We start from the raw sequence: 25,667 nt of genomic DNA on the forward strand, positions 1-25,667 counted from the left end.
TATGTCTCCAACACTACAGTCCAAGGAAGTTTTATAGAACCTCCTTGGTGTCACAGTAATATTAGGAAGGCTAAAGGCCTTGAAAGGGAGTTCTTAGTAGATGATGGCGAGGAAATCTGGCTGATATTAGAACTTCCTTGGGCTTGTTGTCACAATATAATTCTTCTGAAATTCATAGATAATTGATAATTGAGATAATTGGGTCATGAAGCCAATATTTATCCTATTCTAGAATCAAGACGAACAAAATGGACCCTCATTTATGCATTTAGCTCAGAGCTACTAGCTCATCACCGTTATCATCATCATCATCATCATCATCACCCATCATCATCATCATCCATAAACCCATCATCCATCATTATCATCATCATCCATCATCCATCATCCATCATCCATCATCCATCATCCATCATCCATCATCATCCATCATCCATCAACCATCATCATCGTGGGATGGGATAAGCAGAGACATTGTAGCAGACGATCTAAGGTCATTTGGTACAATTTCATCATGTGACAATTTGTTTACCCATTATACATTGCGCGACGTCCGCCATATTGGAAAACAAAGCTTTGCAGGTGAAAAATTCTGTGGTGAACTAACCTTTGTTTATCCTCATATTCTTGAGTTTATCTCATCGAAAAGACAATTCGTATTTGTACAAGTTATGTGGAATATCGTTGGGTTATAGCAGAAATGAGTTCAAACGTCAAAACTGCCAGTAGTGGCAAAAAGAAAGGCGGTGGTTTTCTGGCCAGGCAAGCAAAAGCAAAGACAGAGAAAAACCAAGTGACAGAAGAGGAACTGCTGCAGAGAGATTCAATAAGTCCTGATGATGTTCTCAAATTACATAAGATTTCAGAAAGTAAGGATCTGTCATGGAAGTCATGTGCTAGTTCTCTGTACTGTTTAGGATCTTTTGTATCGTGTTTACTTTGATGACATCATGATTACTAACTACTAGCTTGATCTGCTTTGACCTTTTTGCCTTGGCTTTTTGTGTTGTACTTGCAATGGCATGGCCAGGCACATGGCCATGGACCATATGAGGATGTCCATATCCATAGGCTAGCTATTCTTTATCTGTTTTCTCAATTCCAATTTCATTTCCAGTTTTTGTAATGTTGTACCGATATTTCTATTATCGAGAACGTCTTTTCATATTCGTACACATATCATATGGCCACGTTTTCACTGGAGAGTTGGAAAAATTGTAAATGTGCAGCACCGATGTGACCTAGCATTCAATACTGATATCATACCACTATCGGCACTAACGTTGCGCAATATGATAACGCACAATCTTCTCACGACATAGCAATACAACATTGCGCAACATTACCAGTCAGGTGGCTGTGCAGATAAAACAGACCGATATATAGTCTTGAGTTGGTAAATCGGACAATTCATACATGTTGGGGCTAGATATATACATACATGTAGATGTTGGTTCATGTCATTAATCACAGAAAAAAATTATTCATATTCCAATTTAGAATTCTGCGTGGAGGTTATGAATCATTATTGATGTCACCTTGACAACTGTTTTTTCTGGTGAGAGAGTGCTAACAATAACAAGTAGTCATGGAAACGTCCACTTGGTGTCTCACACCAGACACAGCATGAATGCTTTGATCTACATCGTGGCTGGGTGCTGGGTGCCACTAGCAATGAAATGTTTTATTGAACTTGCATCTTAGCTTACATTGTGCATCGAAATTCATCTTGTATTTTGTTTATTTTCATTATTAGGTCGTTTATGGTTCTATTCTGTAAAGAAAATTAGGTTATGAAACTCTTACAAGAAAATATGTTGAAAATTGTACTCAATCATGAAGGCCTACAAAACTATGAGGGGATATTTACTTGCATGTATTTGAACCAACTACAAAAGTGGTATAAAATGAATGAATCTAATCTATTCTAAGGCCAAAGAGGCATGGTATTTGTGCAAGCTACATTGAAATCAAAGATGATTACATGTAGATGTATGACCCCACCGGCCACCAACCAGGTCTTACATTGCACAACGTCAGAAACAGACTTTCCAGATGGCTTGCCTTGCCTTGAGAATTTGACAAATTGTCCTCAAGAATGCAATTGAGATTTTCACATGTCTTATTCCAGATTATCTGTGCCCTCCTGAGGCCAATGTATATCAGATCGACTTCACTCGATTCAAGTTAAGAGATATGGAGACCGGAACGGTATTATTTGAAGTAGCCAAACCAGCTAGTTCAGGTGAGTAGAAAAGTAACCAACCAAACAAATGTAGTTTATTGTAGAATGTTCCATGCATGAAGTAGAGAAAATTGTTGCCTTGCCCTTGCTGCATGAAGTAGAGTTTGCTGAATGAAACTTTGAAAGTGAACAAAAACTTTCATGAACTTTGCAAATGGCATACATAGAACTTATGGTCACACACACACACGCTTTCTGATTGATAAAGCCAATTATTTGTGATGAAGAATGATATTGCTGTCAGGCTATTAAAATATTCATGAAGCTTGTGTAATTTGTATTGAACATTAAGGCTGCCAAGTTACCGATAGATGATGTGGTACAGTCTGCATGGACACATTTTTTGTTGTTATGTATACACTAGTATTCTTTTTAATCTTGTGTGAGATTCGCATCAGAACATCGCCAGTGAGCAGAAAAAATGCATCAGTCTTGACATGAATGCATCAATTTTAAGAATATAATTGTGGAGCTGTGATCTGTCATAGTGTCAAAATAGGTCACCCCCAGCTGAGTAGTTTGGTGTTTTCACCTGACAACATCTCCCACTCCCAGCTTTGGCCAAGTGAAATCAATAACCCGGAGTCCTTTTTGGGACATTCTGTATTTTAACAACCAGTAGTGCAACTTCCAGTTCCTCCTCCTGATAGCGAATGTTCTGACATTCTGTGGCACATCCTGAGGATATTTATAGCGTCTGCCTCTATAACAGCTAATAGATTCTATGCCGTGTCAATAGCCCATTGATCATTAGCATGTTCAATGTCTCAAGCCCATGTTTGTCATTGCATAGATTGCTTGATCAACCAATGAACAAAGGTGACCTGTGGGCTCCCGATAGTCTTTGCTTGCGAGAAAGTCTTGAGTAGAATTTCTTGGTAACAGTATAAGTAAGGGTAATGGTAAAGATACACAGATTTGTATTGTAAACTAAAGTAAGATTTCAAATCTTTGATATGGCCAACCTATTATTCTGTCTGTGAGTTTGACTGCTAACCTGAGCAAACACGACTACCTGACTTATGGGAAGATCAGTGGCACAGTGGATAGAGTGCTCATTATCAGGAGGTCATGAGTGGCTCTCTGAAGAATCTATTGTTTTGTCTTTGTGTCCTTGAGCAAGGCACTGCAGCCTACTTCCTTCTCTCCATGCAGGAGTAAATGGGGAGCTACAATGTAGCTGACAGAGAACGAGCTATGGGTAAATGTGAATGCCCTCCTGAGTACTGTGACTAGTGTGAGTACATTACTGCTCCCATAGACAGTCAAGGAGTACCGGTACCACTTTAAGCTGGAATGGGTAGGCTAATATAATAGCTGGGGTAATAATGTAAAGTGCTTTGAGCAATGAAACTCCATTGGATTTTAAAGCACTGTTGAAGTCTCGCTATTAAAACTATTGATTTATTTGTCATGCTTCTGATCAATACGCAGTGCCATTCACCAGATTGGAAAATTTATGCACACTGCTCAATATAGCTCTCTAACTGAACACTGTGTGTAAATCATAAAGAAGTAATTACTGGTATCTTGTATTAAGTTCAAAGGGCAGAGAAATACATGGTAGCTCGAGGGCTGCTGTTCAGTTCTGCCAAGGTCGATATAGCTCAATAGTCAGACATCTAACAGATGAACATTGATTCATTGAAAAATAAAAAGCCAGTCTCTTTCATGTCTTTGGTGCCTACATAAGGGCAAGCATTGAATTGAAATACATTGGAACCTCCTTTGATGGACATCACTGAACAGCAGGACACCTTACCCCCTGTACTTGGATTTGGGTCCTTAGTTTAGTCATTTACATTTTGACCTTGCTATAAATCGGGCCCTCTTAGATATGTTCTGGCTCTGCATATTGAATCAAGTGTTTTTCAATTTTATATTTTGCAGAAATTGAAGAAGAAGGTGATGTAGATACAGAGGATGTGGACCCAAATGCTGGCCGTTTTGTACGTTATCAGTTCACGTCACAATTTCTCAAGCTCAAAACAGTTGGTGCCACGTAAGTACAGTAACTTCATTGGTTCCTTGCTGAAACTTGCCAAGAGGACACGTCCTGATCATTTTAGCAGTAACTGCCAGGGAAAGGACGTCTTGAATTATATGATTTCCAGAGTATGGTTTACTTGTCTTGCCTGTCAAAGTAAATCACATAAATGTTCTGCTTATCTGTGGTATAATTTCCTGCGGAAACAAGTCAACTAGTAAATCTTTCCTGTCCCCATTAAAGTAATGGTCGTCAATTTAGATAAAAATCAACTAAGTTTGCCTACAATAATATACATGTATGGTAAGCATGACTGGTTCTGGTGTAAGGACGGATTCTGAAAATTTTTGTCAGACGTGCTCATGGTGTTATAACTTTGAGTCTGGCCAAGTTTTAGCTTATGTCCACCATAACCTAAGGTGGTATATGTAGAATCATCCATCGTGGTGAATAGAATGGAATTCACATTCAGTTACATTGACTACATGGAGGAATGGTCTAAATTATTTCACAACCTTATTCTAAAATTTGTCTTTTCAGAGTTGAATTTACCGTAGGAGACAAATCTGTGAATAAATTCCGTATGATAGAACGACATTACTTCCGAGAGAAGCTGCTGAAGAGCTTTGATTTTGAGTTTGGCTTTTGTATACCCAACAGTAAGAATACTGTTGAACACATATATGAATTCCCCCATCTAAATTCGGATGACAGTAAGTATTTTGGCTTCTGTGAAGTATCATCTTTAAACCTCCTTTTAAAAAGGTTATGGAGCAGCTACTCAGGGCGTACACTTTAAACAGTCATGACAGGTGTCGTCACCAGTTCTAAAGGAGCTAGGAGTTTGGCTGCACCTGACATACATGACATAGTAAGAATTGATTGCTATCTCCAACACAAAACAAGAACACCAGTCGGCTCACTTTTTGAACAGTGTATAGAATACCAAAGTGGAATTAATGGAAGCGAATGATGTATCACGCCAAGCAGCTTTTAGAGCTGACACCATACTCAGTCATAATTTGATAGAAAAAACAACATGCAATGATTCAATTATACAATTGTGTTCTGACACTCTTTCTCTGCTATATCTCTGTTCCCTGGAGATACTCACAATTATCGATACTTGGACTGCGCAACTTTGTACATCAACAGTTTGTGGGAAAAATAGCACTCTTGATATCTTTATTGCCTACATGTATGCTTATACCACTATGAAATTTGATGGTACTTTGACAGAGGAAGATTTGCTTCTGATAAACAGGTTATGGCTCAGACTGAATAATGGTTTAGTCTGCCTAATCTGTTAAGAAAATATGGAAGTAACTCAGATGTTTTGAAATAGCATTGCTATTAGGAATGACCAGATGGTGTTTAACTGACAAAGATCCTCTTTGCTTGAAAAGTATGTGGATCTGACTGACAGATAGATTTTCTGTGGAAGAGATTGCCTTTGTCTCCCTGATCTATTTAAATTTGAAAAACAGAAAATGTATCCAATATGTTTCAAAGTGCTATCAGCTGTCACTAGGGATACAAAATTTTAATCTTCAAATGTGGAGCATATGTTCCCTCTAGTCACTTAATCTCTCATAAGCACACGAGATGTTTATTACTGCTATTGATTTGTTGAGAAAATCTACCAAATGCCAATTCAGATCTATAGTATTCCACCACAGATGTATAAAGTTCTGTTTTCGCTCCATTAACTTGGAAATGAAAGCATTTTGCATGCCATGAGGGGTGGGGTCAAGAGTACTTTCCTGGAGAAATATCTTTTAAGCTCATCTGGCCAGGCTTATTCAATCGCAGCACTTTCTATAGCTACAGTTGCTGTCCTAAAGCACCTTTTGCATCTCCCATCTTAAAAAACATAGAAGATTATCCTGTGTGCACAGTTGCTTCAATATGCTTTCGACCTCACAAAATATCATTTCTTCTTCTCTTTGCAGTTCAAGACATGATAGACCACCCATATGAAACACGTTCTGACAGTTTCTATTTCGTAGACGATAGGCTAATAATGCACAACAAAGCTGACTATGCCTATAATGGAGGTACCCAGTAGGCAGATTTGAGATCACATCAACAGCGGTTGAATTGACCATTCCTCCACAACCCGGCACCCCTGATGTCTTGGCATGAAACAGTCCAGTCCTTATCAAATGAGGAGAGTCATGCATCATTTTAGAAGAGTTCATGAAGTGTTAAGGGGTGTTTTTTTGGGTTGTCTTGTGTAATGTTATTATTTATTGCTGTAAATATGAAGAAAGAAAGATCTAGTCTTAACTTCTATATGATTGACTAAAATCTGTATGTCGGAGTATTAGAATGGTTCCTTCAGATATGCCTTATTCTGGCTTTGTATCTGCTAGGTTTTGCATAAATTGGCATTAAAATTTTGTGTGAAGTCAGTTGTGAAAATGAACACGAAATCCTGTCTACTACATTGGTAGTAACCATTGTAACAGGTGATCATTTGGGGTTAGGTCACATTGAATTCTGACTTGTGTATTCTGGTAATACTGTTAGATAGCTGTGAAGTGCACACACTGACCAACTGCATAACCTGGTGAAATGGTGTGACAGACTTGATCAGCTTACAATGCATAGTCTTACAAGTTTTCAACACAACTTATTTCCTCTCCGAAATGTCATGTTCAGCAGCCAACAATGAATAAGAAGCATTTGAAGACTAATTTTGGTTGTACATTTTGTGTACTGCTGCTGTCCCAGCAACCCATAAATATGCATAATTCTTCCCTAACTAACTGTCAGTACCACAGGGGTCCATCTAGTCAATGTTGGATGTTTCTAAAAGAAATGAGCATGGTAGGTCAGTCTGAGGCAGTTCTAACCCCGCCACAGTTGAAAGAAAACATGTGTAAGTATTTGAATTGATGTGTGGTGACCTTATTCCTTTAGTTGTTGAGCATTGTACCCTACCAGTCTTGTCGGTTGACTGAGTGGAAGGTGGTCTTTTTGTATGGAATGCTGTTTTGGTAGTGTGTAGATAAGACACATGGAAGTACTGATAAGAACAATATGTAAATAACTTGTACGTGTATGTAAGTTTTAACAAAAGGACTTCTCTGCAAGTTAAAAAACAACTAAAAAATATCAATATTGTCTCGTACACATAGTCTCTTGATCTCTTAGTCTTTTTTGGGGAGCTCCTTGACAAGAATGACTTTCAGAAGTTATTTCAAAAGTTATTTGAAAACTTCTTGTATTGATGTATTCAGGCCAAATAAGTTAATCATAGTATTTTGTGGAAGATTGATTTTGCAGGAACAGATTTAAGTTTGCTTTTGCTTTCAACATTACAAAATTAATTTCCTGGCATTCCAGTTGTGTTTATTGCCAGAGACTAACATTCGTGTCACAATGCATTTGGTTGCCATTGGTGACATGTTCAGCTTGTGGTGATGTCATTCAATATATGACAAGTAAATGCCAGTCAAATGCAAAAGGAAATTGACATTATAAAAATCATGAGCGCGGCATCCAGCAACTGGGTTCATTGCGCCAATCCAATGTTTCGAGGTTTTATATCAGCTGTGTATCATTAGGACTTGCTTGAGCATTTGACTGACTTGTATAATTCCTGTGATCCTGGTCGCAGTTCACATGCAAGTGATTTTATCATGTATATTCCATCCAATAATTCAGTGTTTCATGTTCTTGCCATTCAAGACGGGTTGTAACATTCATCAATTTCCTATCAACTCAGAAAAACATCATCATTGACTCATTCAGTTAAGTGAAATTTAGAGCTATAACCAGGAGTCCCTTTATAAGTGGTCTACATCATATGAGAACATAGCAAGTAAGCCCTATTCGTCTCACCTTTGGAATCGATAATGCATGTGGCCTGTTATGACTGTAAGTATCAATTGCATGAAGTTTGCTAAAGAAAAGTGCGGGGGTTAATTGTGTCACCTCGGTAGGCTAAAACACAAACTGTTGATGAAAGAAATGTCGGGATGGGGGGGGGGGGTGTCAATGTGTAATTCATTTTGGCTCTTTTTTGGATTTTCATTATTCTTCTTCAAGATGATGATACAGCTCCTGGTTGATTTTATGATAGGAGTGCTTTCGTTGGTATCTTTTCATAAACAATTAATGAATTGAATTCATAGCATCTTTTCATTTGCTGTAATATTGATGAACCTGTTTGTACTTCAATTTCCATGGCGACATTGGCTTATATTGTTGTGGTCTTTCATGTATTCAGAGCCTGATTGGTTTGTGAGTGATGAATTACTGGTACTATATATTGAAGATCACTAAAGAAAAAAACCTCAGATTAATGCAGTTTATTCTTACATGAATTATTTCATGTGAGTGTCAGAATATGATAGCTTGAAGGGACCATAATGAATCTTGTCCTGTCTGTATATTTTGTTCATGTAATTATTTGTGCCTCCATTGTCTCGAGAAAAAGGATCTCAAAATCATTGTTCAACCTGCCATGTCAACAATGCTGCATTTGATGACTCAAGTTACCTCAAACTTGTGAAAGGGGCAAAATATATTTCAGTGTAATCGGAATGAAATTTATCATTTTCGAAAAAGATACTCTATCTGATACATTTTTGTTGCCCGTAAAAAGCCTGTGTGAGTATAAAGTGCAGTGTTGTAATCATAGAGAACATTACCGGTACACTTTCATGAGAGTTGGATAAAAACCTTTGGGCTGAATTTCACCTCTGATCATATCCACTAAACTGGGTCCAAAGCTAAGAAGAACTGCTTAATAACACCTGCCTTGTAATCTCCACCAGAAGGAAATAAACTTTTTCATTTTGCTAAACGGCAATAAAAACTACGATCAATTTAGTGTTAGAATGATCCAGTCAAAAGAGCTTCTGTGCGATGAATAAATAAAAAAAGGACAAGAGACATCGCACACAAGATTCATCCCAAGATTTGTATCCGACTTAAATGCTTTATTGGCTTGATTTATTTGCCTTCACACAAGAACTGCCTGTGCCAGATATCATAGGTTGCTGAAATTTATACAGCAGAGAGCCTCTTTCCGTCCTTTCTGCATTCCTTTGTTGTTTGTCTGTGATTTTAACTGTATGTTTATTCGAGATTGGCAAATCATTGGTGACACTATTTTCTGTTGTATTCCTTGTACGTAGATGTCGTTGTCACTGCTACATTTGACTGCAGAATGGCTACGTTACATCAAGCTCTGCGCTCTATGGCTGCATATAGCAAATGATGAACAATGCAGGTTGGCAGTGTTCCACTGATGTAGTGTCGTCATTTTGCTGACCGGGGTGACATATTTGGCATCCAATATGGCGGCACTTTACATCATCTACATGTATAGATTCGTAGTGATCTACATTCAGAAAGATGCTCCTGTAACAGTTTTCTTCAAGTATCATGTTAATTAGCATGGACACATTTCACTATTAAATATGAAAGGATTTGATGATATCAACTTGTTTTGATCTCAAGATTCTTACTTTCTTAACGAATTGCTCTCATAATTAGAAGTGAGGTATGTTCTACTACTGCTATCGACTATCAAAACATTTTTTTACCCTGGTCAAATCCGAATGTGTCATTTGGCATTGAATCTCTCATGCACCATGATTGTGATAAAAAGACCTCACATTGCTAACGAAAGTCACCAATGATATGACCGATATCTCATGCTCAATCATACAGAAACAAGCAACTATTATTAGAAGTATTTTGCTAACTAGACTGTGTATATTAATATAAGTGTTTGTAATTGGTTTGTGTTTTATTTGTTGTACAGAAGTATATAAATTAAGTGTAATTTCATTTACAGCGAAGGGTGTTAATTTGTATTTTGACCGGAATGCCCGGGATTAATTTATACATATAGTTGACCCCCGTTTTAAACCTGTGACTAAAAAAAGGTGGAGTGAGTATACATTTAATAGTACCGATAAGGTTTTGACAGTTTCTATGAAGTAATTCGCCTGAGTTGAGTTTTGAGTTATTCTGAAGTTGCCCTGGTGGCTTGTGTATGGTGTTGCAAAGAATGCATATCAAACCTGTAACAAAATGTATTTTCAATGACAGAACATTTGCAAATGGTTTCTTTTTACATTGTTGATGTTGCTGGAAAATTGACTCTTATATCTTGGTGTGGAATAAACTGATTTGAAAAGTGTTGTGGGATAATCTAAATAGCGCAGAATAGCTTGCATTCTGCGTCCTAGTGAAAAGCAATAATTAGGGATGAAAACAGATATAGGGTATATAAAAAGGCCACGGTCTCTTCAGACACTGCAAAGCCTATAATGTGCACTAATTATACTTGCATGAGGAATATTCAGGGGTCAGAGAACCTCCTGTTCTTAGGATTTCGTATTTGCAATTATATTTGTGTTGTCTGAGATTGAGGACATGAGAAATTTTGAAGGTTTTATTTAATGCCAGGCGTTCATTGTACATGTATACATTGGATTTGAGTAAGTAAAATTGTACTGTTACTAATAATTCTGATACACCCTGTATAGTAGCTTGGCCATTATGGGCACCACTATTATTGTAATTACTTAGTATTCAGGGGTACACCAACATGTGTAAAAGTTATGTAATTCTGTTGGTCAGTCAGGTTAAATAACTTTCTGAGATTACAACAAAAAATCTTGAAGACATCGTTTGTAGATTTTTCTGATAGGTCTACTGCCAAGTGTACATTGTACTTCGCGTCTTCAGTGTGTCTTCTTTACTCACTGACTAAGTTTGATACAAAGCAAAATTATAATGTTGTCTTTAGCTTCTGTCTATTACAATGAAATATTGTTTGTAATTTTTTAATCTAAAAAGAGGGGAACCTTCTTGACTTAACATGCTGTAAATCGCTATTGGCACAAGTTTTCATTTTGTGATTATAGCAAAGCAGTCCAGTTGCAACGTTATTCATAGCCTGCATAATTTGTGGTTGCGTCATACATGTTATGTACTCTTATAGATTTTCTGTTACACAAATGACACAAAAACACTGTGTGGTCTTGGTGTTAACCCCTGTCGTCCACACTACCACTCACAAAGAACCCTGTAAACACAGCATTATCACTCCACCTTAGTTACGTCAGTGTTAACTATCTCTGTAAGAACTTTTCATACAATTGTGAATGTACAGTGCCACAAGTGTAATAAAAATATCTCTGATAATGAGAATAGTTTTTGGTCTTTGTTCTTTACATGTCTTTCAGGTCTGTCTGCCATGTTGCCACGGACTTGACCACACCCATGGGTATTAAAGTAAGGGTGCTAATTTGGATGTGGGTTCTCCATTAAAATCTTAGAATTGGTTACCGACCATCCTGATACGTCGTCACCCCTAGGAAAATATCTATATGTGTTGTCTTATCAGTTGGATAATGTGTTGTCCTGAGAAGAAAATTGCTCATCATTTTGATCTACATTGCTCATTGATTGCCCCTTGCATACAGTTAGTGCTGGACACCTTTAGTATCTTAGGATTGAGCTACCATGACGAACTGGTCTGGGATTGAGTATGAATCTGTTATATGCAGTTTAATTGCATGATATGCCGCTTTAAAGGTTGCTGTTGGATGTAGCAGTACATGTACATCTGATTGGCTGAAAGTCCCTGTACAAATGTACACTACAGTGCCCCAAAGGTTCAGGAGAAAATTCCCGGCCGGTACTGTCTCATTATAGCTATAGTCATTTCTGAAGAACATGGGTATACAGATAAAATACTGTCCCAGAATTACAAATGGAACTTTATCACCATTTGATTCGTCTGCTCAGTTATCTATTCGCTAGAAGATATATGTACTAATGTGATCGCCAAGGGCATGAAGACATGAAGACAGTCGGTCTCAAAGGCACAACCTGTCCTCAGTTGTGGGCAACTATACTGCCGAGGTTGACGGGTGTGAGTGCATACAGATGCAAGACATAGTCACAACTGCATGGCGTTGATATCAGTTGTTAAGACTGGTGTGATTGTTAGGACACCATGAAGGACAGTGAGAATAGAGCGAACTATCTGTAGTACAGTACATGGATCAAATGTACCCTCAAGGATGAGGATGGGGGAATCGAAAATTTGTCGTAATGCTAGCTTTCAAACACCATGAATACAAGGTTAACAGTTTTTTTGGAAAGAATACGGCATTACCTCAGTTAGGCAAAGGTACTTCCAAATCAGAGTTTGTCTACCCGGCGGACTTGATGGTACAGACATGGTAGATGAACCACAAGTTGAACAACCGGTCAGAGACACGACTGAAACAACTGGTCAGAGACATCTTTTTATACTGAATAGGCAAGGATTCTTTTCAATTATCACTTCCCAAGTCCCAAGCCTTATTAACAGAAAGAACAAATTTATCAAGTTTATAACTTTTTATATTTACACAGTTGTCAAATTGGTATGTACAAAATAGAACGAAGAAAGGAGTTATGTGGCCGAGACAGAGCAAAAGAATTTCCAAAAATTCATTGCATTACGTAATGCCAATAAAAGCTACTAATCATCATGACCAAAAACATTTTATTGTACAACCAAATGGACTATTATTACTATAGAAAACTTTACAGCATTCCTAATCAAGAAACATCAACCTACATGTGTCACTGAATGATTGCAGCAACAGAATAACACTAGTGCTCTTCATTGTATCAGGAGGATCCAAGATCATCTTGAATTAAAACACTCATTTCTGCTGCTTTACATACAACCGTTCAAACATTTTGTCGTGATTTTACAACAAAACATTTGCATTGTGTCTTGTGGGTCAGGTGTGTTGTGAAATAACTAAGCGCTGTTGCAATCGTATCCATTGTAAACCTGGCCTAACACATAAGCATTACTACATACAGAACTCTCAAGAAGTGCTTCCACCCAGTCTTCTCCCGCTTAGTTCTTTTGACAACACAATGAAGCTACATAATATGGCATTCCTGTAACAGGTCTTCCGAGGCATGTTATAATAGACTGGCCCTAGAAGGGAAGGCCAGATAACTATTTCAACACAATATTATCAGAAGAATAACCTGCGACAGTTCTTTAATGCGGAGCACCAAATTTCTAACCAGTGACAAGCAGAGGATCATTGCATAACACACTTCTTTTTGATGCGAAGAAATATCACTTCAGTTTACAAAGCCAACTCACCATCTGACAGGAGTTCTAAAGCTGGGGTGAACAAAATTGTACACTCTCATGACAAAGTGTCAAAGGGTGACTATAGGCATAAGCTACGTATATGGCCCAATTGTGGTCTCCATGTGAGGGAACTGGGTCACCGAATAGTTTCAGTGTACATTGAGATGGTGCAGACACCTATACCTTTGACTTTTAAAATCTGGTCCACCTGGTGCCTGCCAATACATGTCAGCCTCCTCTGAAACCTTATTCGAAAAAGATATGGTCATCACAGACTGTTCTGTTCTTGGTATTTCATCAGAAATAAAGCTCTTTGAGACACCATGGTAGTGACTGGCATAACTAGCTTTTATTAACTGTTCCTGACACAGCCCCAGTTGCAGATGTTGTCGCAGTTGTTGTTGAAGTGCTCACAGCAGAAAGTCCCAGAGACGAGAACCCTAGACCTATCCCCCGATGTGTATGTGTCGCCATTCGAGCCAGTGCATATTCCTGATCCAACCTTTGAAACATCTCCTGCTGTTTCTTCTTTACCTCCTCAACAGTGCCCGCAGGTGCTGTCACTGTAGCCTCAGCTTCCTCACTCTTGATACCCATCAGTTTACGGAACTTTGCAGACACTTTTCCATCTTGATCCTGGGAGAATACACTAGCCTGCCACTGGCCTGAAGCAGGCTTGGGAGCCTCCTGAAAAAGGCATCAGTCATTTTGAAAACATCTCTCACAAACCGAAAATTATCTCTTATTTCTTCCTAGCAAATGGGTATTGGAAGAAGTCTTCCCATCACTTATGATTTCCTTTACTTTGCATCCTATTGACAGTTATTAACTTTTTTCCTACTCACCTCTTTGACCTCCTTCTTTGACCATAAGAGCTTCCGCTTCTGGACTTGTTCAGCATACTTGAGAGGGTTCACTGCAGCTGGGTTATAATACTTTGGCACGGACACACCAGTCAATTCTTGGGCCTGCAACATATTATTTGTTACTTCTAATTCATAACAATTTGATCAATCTATATCAAGAGTTAGCCTCTGCATATATTTTATTTAACAGGATAGATGGCGAAGAGATGCTTGTAAAAATCAAGCCTTTTATCCGATTATGTCTCAGAGTAATTCAAAGTTAAGTTGTTAGCCTACCTTCTTATGCATAGCTTGCATGGTCTGCAGGAAAGCCAACTGTGGCGTGGAGTTGGAAGATGGGTTCTTCGTCAGATCAGCACCCCCAGTCACAGCCAGTAGGGGGTTATCATACAAAGGAAGATTACTAGGGATCTCATTGTGTTTGTCTGAAAGAAAGGTGTGGAACAATGTAATAATCATTTGAAACATGTTTTCACAAGAAAAAGTATGTACATGTACCAAATTTTTCTCTCTCGCATTTCCAAAGACTTCAGACACAGGCTGACAGAGCTAAGCCTAAAGGCAATAGGAGTCATTCATGTACTCACATTCTGTTTTGTCATCTCCAAGGTTCAAGGAGCAGGTACCAGTCTTCTCAATCTCGCGCTGTGCAGCAATGAAACTTTTCTTCAACTGTTCCTTGAATGTTAAGTTACGATTTTTCATGACACCTCCCTCCTTGGACTTGACACCAGTCTGTTCCCGGCTATGCCTGAAAAAATCATAGAATAGCTCAGCATTTCCTCACATTTAATAAACACTACAAATATTTTCTTAATTAACCTCATTCCATTAAAAAAATAATTAACCTAATTCCATTAAAAAAACATAAATGACAGCAGTATCATATTGCAGAAGTGCTGAAAAGAACCTGCTGTGTGGTATGCATCGCCCCTTCACACAAGTCCGAATATTATTGTCGCATACATGTATAATGAAAGCCTTGCAGAGTTTCATACATATCCACATTTTCCATTGGGTGATCTATCATATACTACTAGAATACACTAACCTTCGCCTATCCCTGCTCCTACTTTGACTTCGTCGTCCACGACTTCTACTCTTACTGCGACGGCGCCTCCGCTTCCTATCTCGACTCCTGCTGCGACTCCTTCGTTTCTTATCTCTGCTGCGTCTCCTTGGACTACGGCTACGCTTCCTATCGCGAGATCTTCGCCTCCTCCTATCCTTGCTTCTGCTTCTTCTTCGCCTACGTCGTCTATCACGAGATCGACTCCTCCGTCTTCTGCCTCGGCTTCGACTACGACGTCGTCGCCGACTGGGATTACGGTCCTTTCTGGACATTTTTGAATCATTCTCATGTGTTGATTCATAGTCTTTTTTAGATCCAGTGCTCTTTTCACTTGTGACACTGTCATTACGTGTTCTTGCTGTAGGACTTATCACAGCACTGGGCGATGGAGCTTCCGGCATAGGTATATTTTCAGGTATAATATTGCAGCAGTCAGGAGCTTCTACCAGTTTGGTCTTTTTACTTGCAGCATGTCCACTTGAATCATCAGACTAGAAATAAGGAATCAGACAGATTAAATTAGATTTGCCATGGAACTGAGTTAAAAGGTGCACACCTTAAAATACATGCAATGCCGACAACAACAATGTTTTGAAGGAGTCCGAGCGATGACGAGGAAAATGCAAGCAATCTGCAAACTGTGATATAACATCTGTTCTACAAACTATTTCAAAGCACATAAGATTGGAATCAACTGATGAACGTAGATGATAAGAATTAACCAACCTCTGAACCAGATGATGAACTCGAGGAAGATCTTGATGATGACCTTGATCTCGACCTTGACTTGGACCTTGATTTTGTCCGTGACCTTTCAGATTCATCAGATGAAGAATGGTTGACTTCTGTGGGAACAGCCTGGAAATAAACCTCTTGAGAATAAAATTAAGGCAAGCATAGATGATACAATGGAGGTATTACCCATTATGGATACATTTAGGGCTATCATTGAGGCCAGAGGGAATACATGAGATGCCTGATTTATTTCGAAATGGGCCATTTCTGAGTTCATTTTGGTTTCTCTCTGTAAAGAACACCTGCAAAACGTTTGGGGGTCCTGGTTTGAGTGTTCTGAAAGTTATCATCACATACCTATATTAAGAACATGTTCCAGTCCATATTTCAAGAAAACAAGCTGATATTCAGTCCATGTCCAGGAAACATAAACCAGGAATGTGTACAAAGCATACAACATTCACACCACAATGTTGAGTACTCTGAAGTCAACCATAAGTTGTCATTTGTCAGGATTCAACCAGTCTTGTTCCAATTGTTAGGGACAAATCAGCATTTTACCACTAAAATAGATCCAGTATCTTTTTATTGTGATTACGAAGATAAGAAAGTCTCATGTCATTTAGTCCTTGAAAAAAAAGAACAATATCTAGGCACACTTAGTGCAGCAGGACTGATAGGAGAAACCACCACATCTCTGTTAATGTGGCCCCAGCTGAACTGACATGTTGTGGGCTGAGGATTAACTGGCCTGTTGTTGGATGATCAGATGTCTTCATCTATCTATATGTGGTCTCATGTCCCAAGTCCCAACACGCATTTACAAAGTTCTGTGTCCAAAAATAAAAATGTTGATTGCAAGAGCTGGACACAGAACTTAGTAAATGCTATAAGGTGTTGGATCAGGACATCGGACCATATTCCTTCCCATCATACAACCCATGAAAGATAATTTCGAGGTGAAATTCTTGTTTCTGGGCAAGTTAACCAGTTCATCCTCAACCCATGAGATGTCTTGAGATGGATATGGGCATTAACCACAGCAAATTTTATTGGCCCCTCCAAGCCTTGGGTCATTGTTTGAATAGTCTTGAGATTAACCTTCTCCAGGATTTAATTAAGCTTGTGTTCTAGTTAGATGACCTAGAATAGGAAGATGCTTACATGTGTTGACGTTTCTCCTTGCTTGTACCTACCTGGTGCAGATGTTGTGGTGGCGCGTCTCATTTTTCAAAGATCCCATAACCAAAGATGCGGTTGCACTGTCTCTCATAGCTTTATGAGCATATTTATAAACATAACAGTGTTAATGTGTGTCCAACACTAGCTGTAGCTCACGAAGAAGCCAGCATAATTATTGATCAGGGCAATGGGTGGTACCGCTACACACACTAAAGGCTGCAGCTGATTGATCAATGTAAAGGTAGTTTGCAATCGAATGGGACAGATCAATGACTAATTGTCGATCGATGTTGAAAAACAAAACTGCATAGATCAGCAAATACCATGACCTTTTATACAAGATTTCTGAACTTAAAAAAAAAAATTTCAGCCAAGCTTGTGGAAACCATCAGTTTTACTTAAAAAAATACCACATGCAAGGCTGACATTTTGACCCACAGAGAAGTTATTTTCATCCAGAATATCACTCCAACTAAAAACTTTAGTACAGGTCAGAAAACTACATTCCCATTGTAAAATGTTGAGATGATTATGATTGAAGATCGCTGACTAGTGGGCTCACCAAGTTAAAATATTGGGAAAGGGGTTTTCAAGTAAACCAAGACATCCTGCACTTAGCACCCTCCCCCTAAGACAAACCTATTACCTCATATTGCTGTTCAGGTTCTGGGTGGTCTGTTGGTATCATCAGCGGTGCAGCCGCCGGTGGGGAAGGCATTCCATCTGGAAGAGGTATTGACATGATGTCTACCGGCATTGGACCCTGGAGGGCCGAATCACCAATCAGTTCAGCAAAGGACTCCCATTCTGCCTGAAGCTGGGCAGCAGAGGGAGCTGCACCATCATTACTAGCACTCAACATTTCAGGCAGTGGTATGGTAGGTTGGTTTAACTGAAATGGAAAGAAAGCTGAAATTGGAATCAATGGAATGTTTCCATATAGGCCTATTATAAACTCATCCATAGACTACCAGTGTGTCATGGAATCAAAAGCCAAAAGCAACCCCCATTGTATTACAATGTACGATTCAGAGACAAATGTAACCTCTGCAAGTGCATAATACTTGACTTGCCAATCTCAGCTCGACGCCGAACTGCAGCGCCACTCGCGGACAAAGATAGAACAACTCGACATTTTTTTCACCGGTTTTCTTGCTGCACATGCGTACCAGCGTCATCTTTTGTTGATTTCCGCTGGTACGCATGCGCAGCGAGAAAACCGGTGAAAAAAATGTCGAGTTGTTCTATCTTTGTCCGCGAGTGGCGCTGCAGTTCGGCGTCGAGCTGAGTTTGGCAAGTCAAGTATTGATAATATCAAACAGAGTTGCCCGGAGCGGAGGTCAAAATCAATTTTATTGCGACACGTTCTTTGACGAAAGTAACTTGCCGGCAGATTTTCTATATGGCGTTGCCGGTAGTGTTATAGTCATGACAACACTTCTTACCTGTCCGAGATACAGCATGTGTGCGGCTGTTCTCAGTTTGTTCCAGCAACTTTCACGAACCAAATCGACTGCAGCGCCGCCTATGTAAGTACGCAATGTAAATTTTGTCAACATCACAGAAAATTTGGCTGTCTTCAACAGCAGTTCATGACCAACTCTGATAACTGATTTTAAGAGTAAGTAGACATATTGTTACCCTGATATGTAGTTTACAATTATATGCATACATACCTGCTGTTTATGACGATTTGGGGTGCCAATTTCGGAATTTTCGCTGTCGCTCCCGTAGCCCACAAGCGACTCCATGTTTAACGTCGCGTCATCAAACAAGTGCCCGGATGTGATGTGAATATGAGACATGGAGTGACTGTTTCTGTCGGTAGATGGCGATGGTCATGCCTTAGGCCATGGGATGATTAATCCGGTTTGCGAAATTTTTTTCTGCAGGATACTTCTGCCATAGTGTACATCTGACAGCCAATCAGAATTCAAGGCAAGCACGTGTCTTTGTTGACATCATCTTTCCACATGGCGCAATAATGTCAACAATGCCACGTGTTCTGATAATCTTGGAAAGAACAAGTTAGCAAATGGTTAGAGGAGTATATTAGCTAAAATATATTTATTTGCAGTATCTTAACATGTATTTTCATTGTCGAGTGGACTGTATTTATTGGACTTGTCTGTTAAAGGCGCACTGTGCTCGGCAAAATAGCCGAGGTTGAATGTTTATCTGTCAACCGTGTAACTAGTTCTGCTGTATATGCATAGGTGGCGCCACCATTCAATTTATTTTGTTTGCTTGTCAAAATGTGTTTTATACAATGGCCCTTCAACAATGTTCAAACTACCAAAATAGGCCTGATACCTTCAACAGCAGACATCGGATACACTGTCCCTTTAATAATTATCAACATTGGCAACTGTCAGTGTCACTGCCCCTTAAAATTTCACAAATCGCGAGACATCGGATACACTGTCCCTTTAATAATTATCAACATTGGCAACTGTCAGTGTCACTGCCCCTTAAAATTTCACAAATCGCGAGACATCGGATACACTGTCCCTTTAATAATTATCAACATTGGCAACACTGTCAGTGTCACTGCCCCTTAAAATTTCACAAATCAATGCATGCACTGTAACGTAGCAATGTAGCGATCAGATCAGCTGATGCCTCTTTTGTACGCATAATATCATCCATTTTACAATGAATCTGTGCAATTCATTCCTAAACACTACGACACAAACCTTGAGTTGAGCATAATTGGGGTCAGACAATGAACTATTGTCACATTCACAGTTGAAGTGGCACTCGGCATGCGACTCGGTATCGTCCATTGTATTTGCATTATCATGCATAAATAAACAGTGTGACGTCAAAGATCGCGCCAATTGTGATTGGCTGTCAGATGTACACTGTGGCAGAAGTATCCTGCAGAAAAAAATTTCGCATCCGGTTTACCTTCCGAGAGATTTAAAATGACGATGACTGTGTCCCATTTCTCTCACCAGGCTGTGACTGTCTCATCTCTCTCACCATGCTGTCAACACGGTGGAGAAGCCAGGACTGATTCGGCCTGGCTGTGACCGCCTCATCTCTCTCACCATGCTGTAACACGGTGGAGAAGCCAGGACTGATTCGGCCTGGCTGTGACCGTCACATCTCTCTCACCGTCCATGCTGTCAACACGGTCCAGCAGCCAGGACTGATTCGGCCTGACTGTGACTGTCTCATCTCTCTCACCATGTTGACAACTTGGCAGAGCAGCCAGGACTGATGTGGCCTGGCTGTGACTGTCTCATCCCTCTCATCATGTTGTCTACACGGTGGAGAAGCCAGGACTGATTCGGCCTGGCTGTGACTTTCCCATCTCTCTCACCATGCTGTCAGCACGGTGGAGCAGCCAGGACTGTCAAACAGTTGTGTGAGCTCACTAGAGCTTGCACTTACATAATAGTATAAAACTAAAATAAATATAATATATACATATATATATTACCGTCATTGGATGCCACGAGATTACAGTTCCCTTGCCGTCAGCGTCGCAGGAGACGGGTGCCACGAGTTTTACCGTCATCGGATGCGCATCCGATATGACACGAGATTAAGAGTTTTGTAAATGTTTCGGGGATACGACCAATGCGAGCACCGTCAGCGGAACCCCAAACCACCCTCTTGATCGTATCCGTAGGCCGCGTCACTAGACGGCATATTGCAAGATCTAAAACCACCTGTTCTATTCGGTCAAGCATCCATCAGCTTGCTATGGCTGTTTTTTAGAGGCCAAGTTGTATTTTTTCACTTCAGATCTCCTTCTTATTTTGAAAACGCCTGTCAAAATTCTGTTGACTGTTTGTTGTCGACAAGAGTCGTGTCCTGTACATTTGTATTCCGTCTTTAGTGTCCTGTCTTTGCATCTGCTTTCATTATTTTGTTGCCTTAAACAATCAACCTCTGCCAGCTTCTTATCTATTCAAATTATGAAGTTCTTGACACAACCTAAAAACTCTGAATAAACTACCCTCTCTCTGCCAAATGTTTATCTGGTCAGTTTGGAAGACCTTGACACAACCTAAAAATTACACCAAGGTTACCACTTATAAACTTTGGAGACGACAATACAGCCTATGTAACAATCAACCTCTTCCAGCTGGTTATCTGGTCAGGTTGGCAAGACATTCACCAAGCTAGAATATCTGGATTCCGTTCTTCAATTCAGGCAAATAACCATGATGAATATACAGCAGTATATCATCGGACGTACTTATAAAAAAGGGGGATATCCAATTTGGGTATACAAAAAGGGAAAAAGTCGAAAAAGGGAAAAAATGTGCGATGCTCAAGACCCAGTCGGAGAAGTCGGGTTGTCCGCGTCCGGGCGGCGAGTTTTTTTTTTTACAGGTAGGTTCGTACCATTGTGTACATTGACCGCCAATCACAGCTCAGTAACTTCGCCTGATGTCATCAAGTAAGAAACGCACGTGTTGTTAGTCAGTAAACAAGATCAGCGATGCACATTGACAATTGGTGCGAGTTCGAATCTCGGAAGGACCCAAACAATTATGCACTTTTTGTTTTTATTGCTTTTTTTTTCATTTTATTAATAAATCAAATGTACACAATGGTACGAACCTACCTGTAAAAAAAACTCGCTGCCGGGACTACTAGTTATTGTCCTCTGTCCTCACTTAGAGGTGACAGCTAGTATAGACAACTGCAACGCACCTGCTACGTATGTGGGGTTAACACCATGGATGTAATGCCGAGAGATTTGCACACTATATAAGGGACTTGTTAGGTAGTGTATTAATAAGATAAACTACATATTAAACAAGGTTCATGCTTGCTTTGACTTGATGAATGACGGATCTGAGGGAGCTGGTTCAGGAATTCCTGCTGTAAATCGTCCCCCGCCCTAAAAACGGGCGATATTTTTAATTTTTAGTAATTGCCTAGTTCCATTTTCTTAGCTCAGATGGCAGCACCAGAGAAGATGAGTGTCGTACGGATATATCAGATTGGAGGACGTATAAAAACAAAAAGTGCATAATTTTTTGGGTCCTTCCGAGATTCGAACTCGCACCATTTGTCAATGTGCATCGCTGATCTTGTTTACTGACTAACAACACGTGCGTTTCTTATGACGTCAGGTGAAGTTACTGAGCTCTGATTGGCGGTCAATGTACACAAAGGTACGAACCTACCTGTGGTGTAAAAAAACCTCGTGTCTGGGCGGGTTGTACGGCAGCAGTCTGATGTAGCTGGCCAACGACAGATGGCGTGGTGACTGCGCCATCTCGCCATCTGTCGTGGGTCAGTTGAACCAGACTAGGCGGCGAAACAGAGGGATAGCAAATACGGGATTCCAAAGCGGAATCTATCATTGAAATTGTGCGACAGCGATGCCGTTTTGAAAATTATAGTCCTTTTCGTAAATTTCAATTTCATAGTAATTACTAGTCCAAGAATCACTTTGTTTCATTGGGAAAGTGGGGTTTATGTTCAGGGCACGTGTTCAGAGACAGTCAACAAGCGCTATTGAGTATTGTCAACATACACGCCTTTGTCCATTATTACACAGAGCCTCGTTCTGGCATCAATATTACACTGTTTGTGGATCTACCTTGAAAAGGGCGGACGTTTTGTGCGAGTTCAAGTCGAAAGGTATCATGGATTTTACCAAGATCATTGCAGTTATCTTTGCCTGTAAGTACTAAATTTAGTTTAACTTTATTTCATTTGTACACTGTGATAAATTTCATCCATCACCGATGTCTATTTTCTGCAGAAAACAGACCCGGCTTTTGAACTTGAAGGCGTGCGTTGGGTGTTAGTGCAGTAGAGGCCTGGATTTAGCACAGGTGGTTCAATATGGCCGCCAATTTTAAAGGGATGCCCTCTTCTCCTTTACTACTCTTTTCTTGCAATTGCCTTGTAAATGAAGGGCAACAATTGTTGTAGTCTTTATGACAAATCAAGAGCTAGACATCCTGCAATATCCATCCAGCCTGACGTTGTTGAAACCAGTTTGTACAGTGGTCGTTTATGCGAATACACTGTATAAATCTTCCTCTTTTTCCCTGCACTGCTATTATTAAAAACTAAAAAAGCATGTGGTTTCTAGGTGGTTTCCCACTTCAAGATTTGTTTTAATTTTCTTTCCAACAGGAATGATATGCAGTTACTTAGGTTAAATTCGGATTGACCTTGTACAGAAAAAAACATTTATCATGGGTGTATCTGCAGCACTTCTATACCATTGATACCGCTCTTTATTTTTTTAGTATAAATTGCATTTAGACCATTGAAATACAGTGGAACTTTCGTTGATACCCCTCTCTATTAAGGACACTTCATTTGGAAATTTCTATTAAGTTTGACCTCTGCCATCAAGACACCTCGCATTAAAAGGACAGCATTTGTCAGTCCTAGAGCTGTCCTTAACAGAGGGGTTCTACTGAATCTTGGCCTTGGAACAGCTTGAGGGCCTATTGAGTCTAGATTAGGCCTACCTACTTGACTACTGGGGCTGGCAGGGCCATATACAACATGTTGGGTTTATTAGGGCTATGCATGGATGGTTTCTTTTGAATTTATCTTACAAGTCCTTCAACTTATTTAGTAATTATGTGTTTTTTGGAAATTTTATCAGCTGGCTCAGCTAAGTGCTCATCATTAGACAGCCTTGGAAATGCCAACTTGTAGTGATGAAGTCTATGCTGGTGGTGGTAATTCAACTAAAACTATAGAACACAAACTGACAAATTAGTTTTTTACAATGAATTGTGACAACAAAACATATATTTTTGGTCAACATCTATTATGGAATCCACTCAATCATGATGCTAACATAGCTTGTTTGTTTCCATGTAGGTCAGTGTGTCATCAATCGGGCGTAAACTCGACATTTTTGTCCATTTCAAAAGAAAGTCTATTGTGATATATGGCTCAAGCCCTGATCACTAGACTCTCAGTCAACCTTTTCAGTGCTCCAGCTTTGCTTTTGAATTTACACATGCTTTAAACTTGTGAAGTATTGGTGTAAAGGATGCAGGTATAATCACTTCTCATTGTTGAGTCTAGCCAACACCTAGGAATCCAATACCTACTGCTAAAATGATGGATTTGAACCAGCTCCTGCTGAGAGATGTGGAGAGTTTGGTTACTTTCTTTGTTGGAAATTGACTCTGACTTCAGCTGGGGCATTTACTTCTGGTTCACACACAGTGTAAGTAGCAGCTGTTCAGTTTGTTCTATGGACCGTATCTCCTGGTTCCAGAGACCCTTGATTGAAATAATTGTTGGATTCATTATGGCCCCTTTCTTTACAATTAGGCTTGTTATAATATGACCCTATAATATGACCTTGTAGCCTGTAACCTACTTGTAAAGTTGGACATGCCATTTTAATGTTGCATTTTGTGTCACTGCATGGTAGAACAGCAAGTCAACGAACCAACTTGTCATTATGATAGTTTCCCGCCATTTTAAAAATGTGATTACCGAACAGTACATCAGAAGGCTTGGAGATATGGGTTTAAACCATGCAGGCATGGTGTAGGCTACTTCTTCTAGGCCAATTATCAAGCTTTCAGTGTGTCTCTAATCAAAAACCTAATTTACCTCAGTCAATAATTGAGCATCAATAACCAATTCATAGATTTGTGCTACTTGCAAACATAAGCATGGGCAAGGCATTCGCAGTGTAAGCCATGTATATCAGAAGCTACAGTTGGCCTATATATAGTGGTACTGATTCCTTCAAGTGTAGTATGTATAATTTTATTTTGAGAAATCATTTTCAGGCCAGCAAACTGATTTGCCCACACTTTTCTTTTGCTTTGCTGTTGCCTGACCATGCACCTACACAAAAATGAAATAAACCAAAAGCGTAATTATTTATCCTCAGGATAAGAAGGTTTTTTACAACTAAACACTTGCGAAGTACAGTTGTTATCTCAGTACTTTTATGTGCAATGTGGTGATAACCTATCTTAAAATCTTGGTATCAAAAATATCCATATCGCCAACAATATTATCTATACAAATGTACTTGATATCTCTGATATTGTGTAATGAAATTAATCTTGTTGAAAGAATCAAACCGTCACCAAATACAATTATCAGTGCATGCTCGGTGACCAAAATTCAAATTGATGCTTGGAGCACTGCCCTGGTAAAATATATGTTGCTCGTGAAACACATCATGTTTACCACCTGTGCTGGCATTAGTTTTGATGCCAAAATTTTAATGTTTTTTTCATGCTCGGTTTTTGTGTACGTTTGTGTTTATACTTGCATATCCTTGTGGAGGTCATCACTTTGTTACAGGAAATGCCATCCTTTATGATGTCATGTGCTCTAGTCTAAGGGATATCCTTGTTATGACTAAGCAGATGTCATATGAGACTTTGTACTCTTGAGGGATAAGTCAATGGATATACGATGCATGCCCTGCTTAAAATGTGCTATACCATAGGGTCCTAGTT

At 39.5% G+C, this 25,667-nt stretch overlaps 3 protein-coding genes across 4 annotated transcripts in view; 2 read left to right on the forward strand and 1 right to left on the reverse strand.

Annotated features, from left to right (window-relative positions):
• The first annotated feature begins 560 nt into the window (after positions 1-560).
• LOC135502002 (protein unc-119 homolog B-like) lies at positions 561-11,411 on the forward strand. Its single transcript, XM_064794421.1, has 5 exons — positions 561-869; positions 2,132-2,245; positions 4,136-4,247; positions 4,773-4,945; positions 6,185-11,411. The coding sequence occupies exons 1-5, from the start codon at positions 701-703 to the stop codon at positions 6,298-6,300; spliced, it is 684 nt and encodes a 227-aa protein (XP_064650491.1). The 5' UTR covers positions 561-700; the 3' UTR covers positions 6,301-11,411.
• A 1,181-nt stretch (positions 11,412-12,592) lies between these two features.
• Positions 12,593-18,987, reverse strand: LOC135502006 (arginine/serine-rich coiled-coil protein 2-like). Its single transcript, XM_064794436.1, has 8 exons — positions 18,906-18,987; positions 17,876-18,121; positions 16,039-16,170; positions 15,292-15,803; positions 14,828-14,991; positions 14,517-14,665; positions 14,220-14,342; positions 12,593-14,061 (listed from the first exon to the last, which is right to left on the reverse strand). The coding sequence occupies exons 1-8, from the start codon at positions 18,978-18,980 to the stop codon at positions 13,717-13,719; spliced, it is 1,746 nt and encodes a 581-aa protein (XP_064650506.1). The 5' UTR covers positions 18,981-18,987; the 3' UTR covers positions 12,593-13,716.
• Positions 18,988-22,519: 3,532 nt separating this feature from the next.
• Positions 22,520-25,667, forward strand: part of LOC135502010 (uncharacterized) — a 36,439-nt gene continuing 33,291 nt past the window's right edge. Inside the window, exon 1 of one of the 2 annotated variants that reach the window (XM_064794449.1) lies at positions 22,520-22,884. In XM_064794449.1, coding sequence (XP_064650519.1) covers positions 22,677-22,884 — 208 coding nt within the window. In that variant the 5' untranslated portion in view covers positions 22,520-22,676. Of the gene's footprint in view, positions 22,885-24,251; positions 24,407-25,667 lie in introns of those variants that run through there. The other variant, XM_064794457.1, reaches the window with a different exon arrangement.

This window comes from Lineus longissimus, chromosome 2 (genome assembly GCF_910592395.1).
Source record: "Lineus longissimus chromosome 2, tnLinLong1.2, whole genome shotgun sequence".
NCBI lineage: Eukaryota > Metazoa > Nemertea > Pilidiophora > Heteronemertea > Lineidae > Lineus > Lineus longissimus.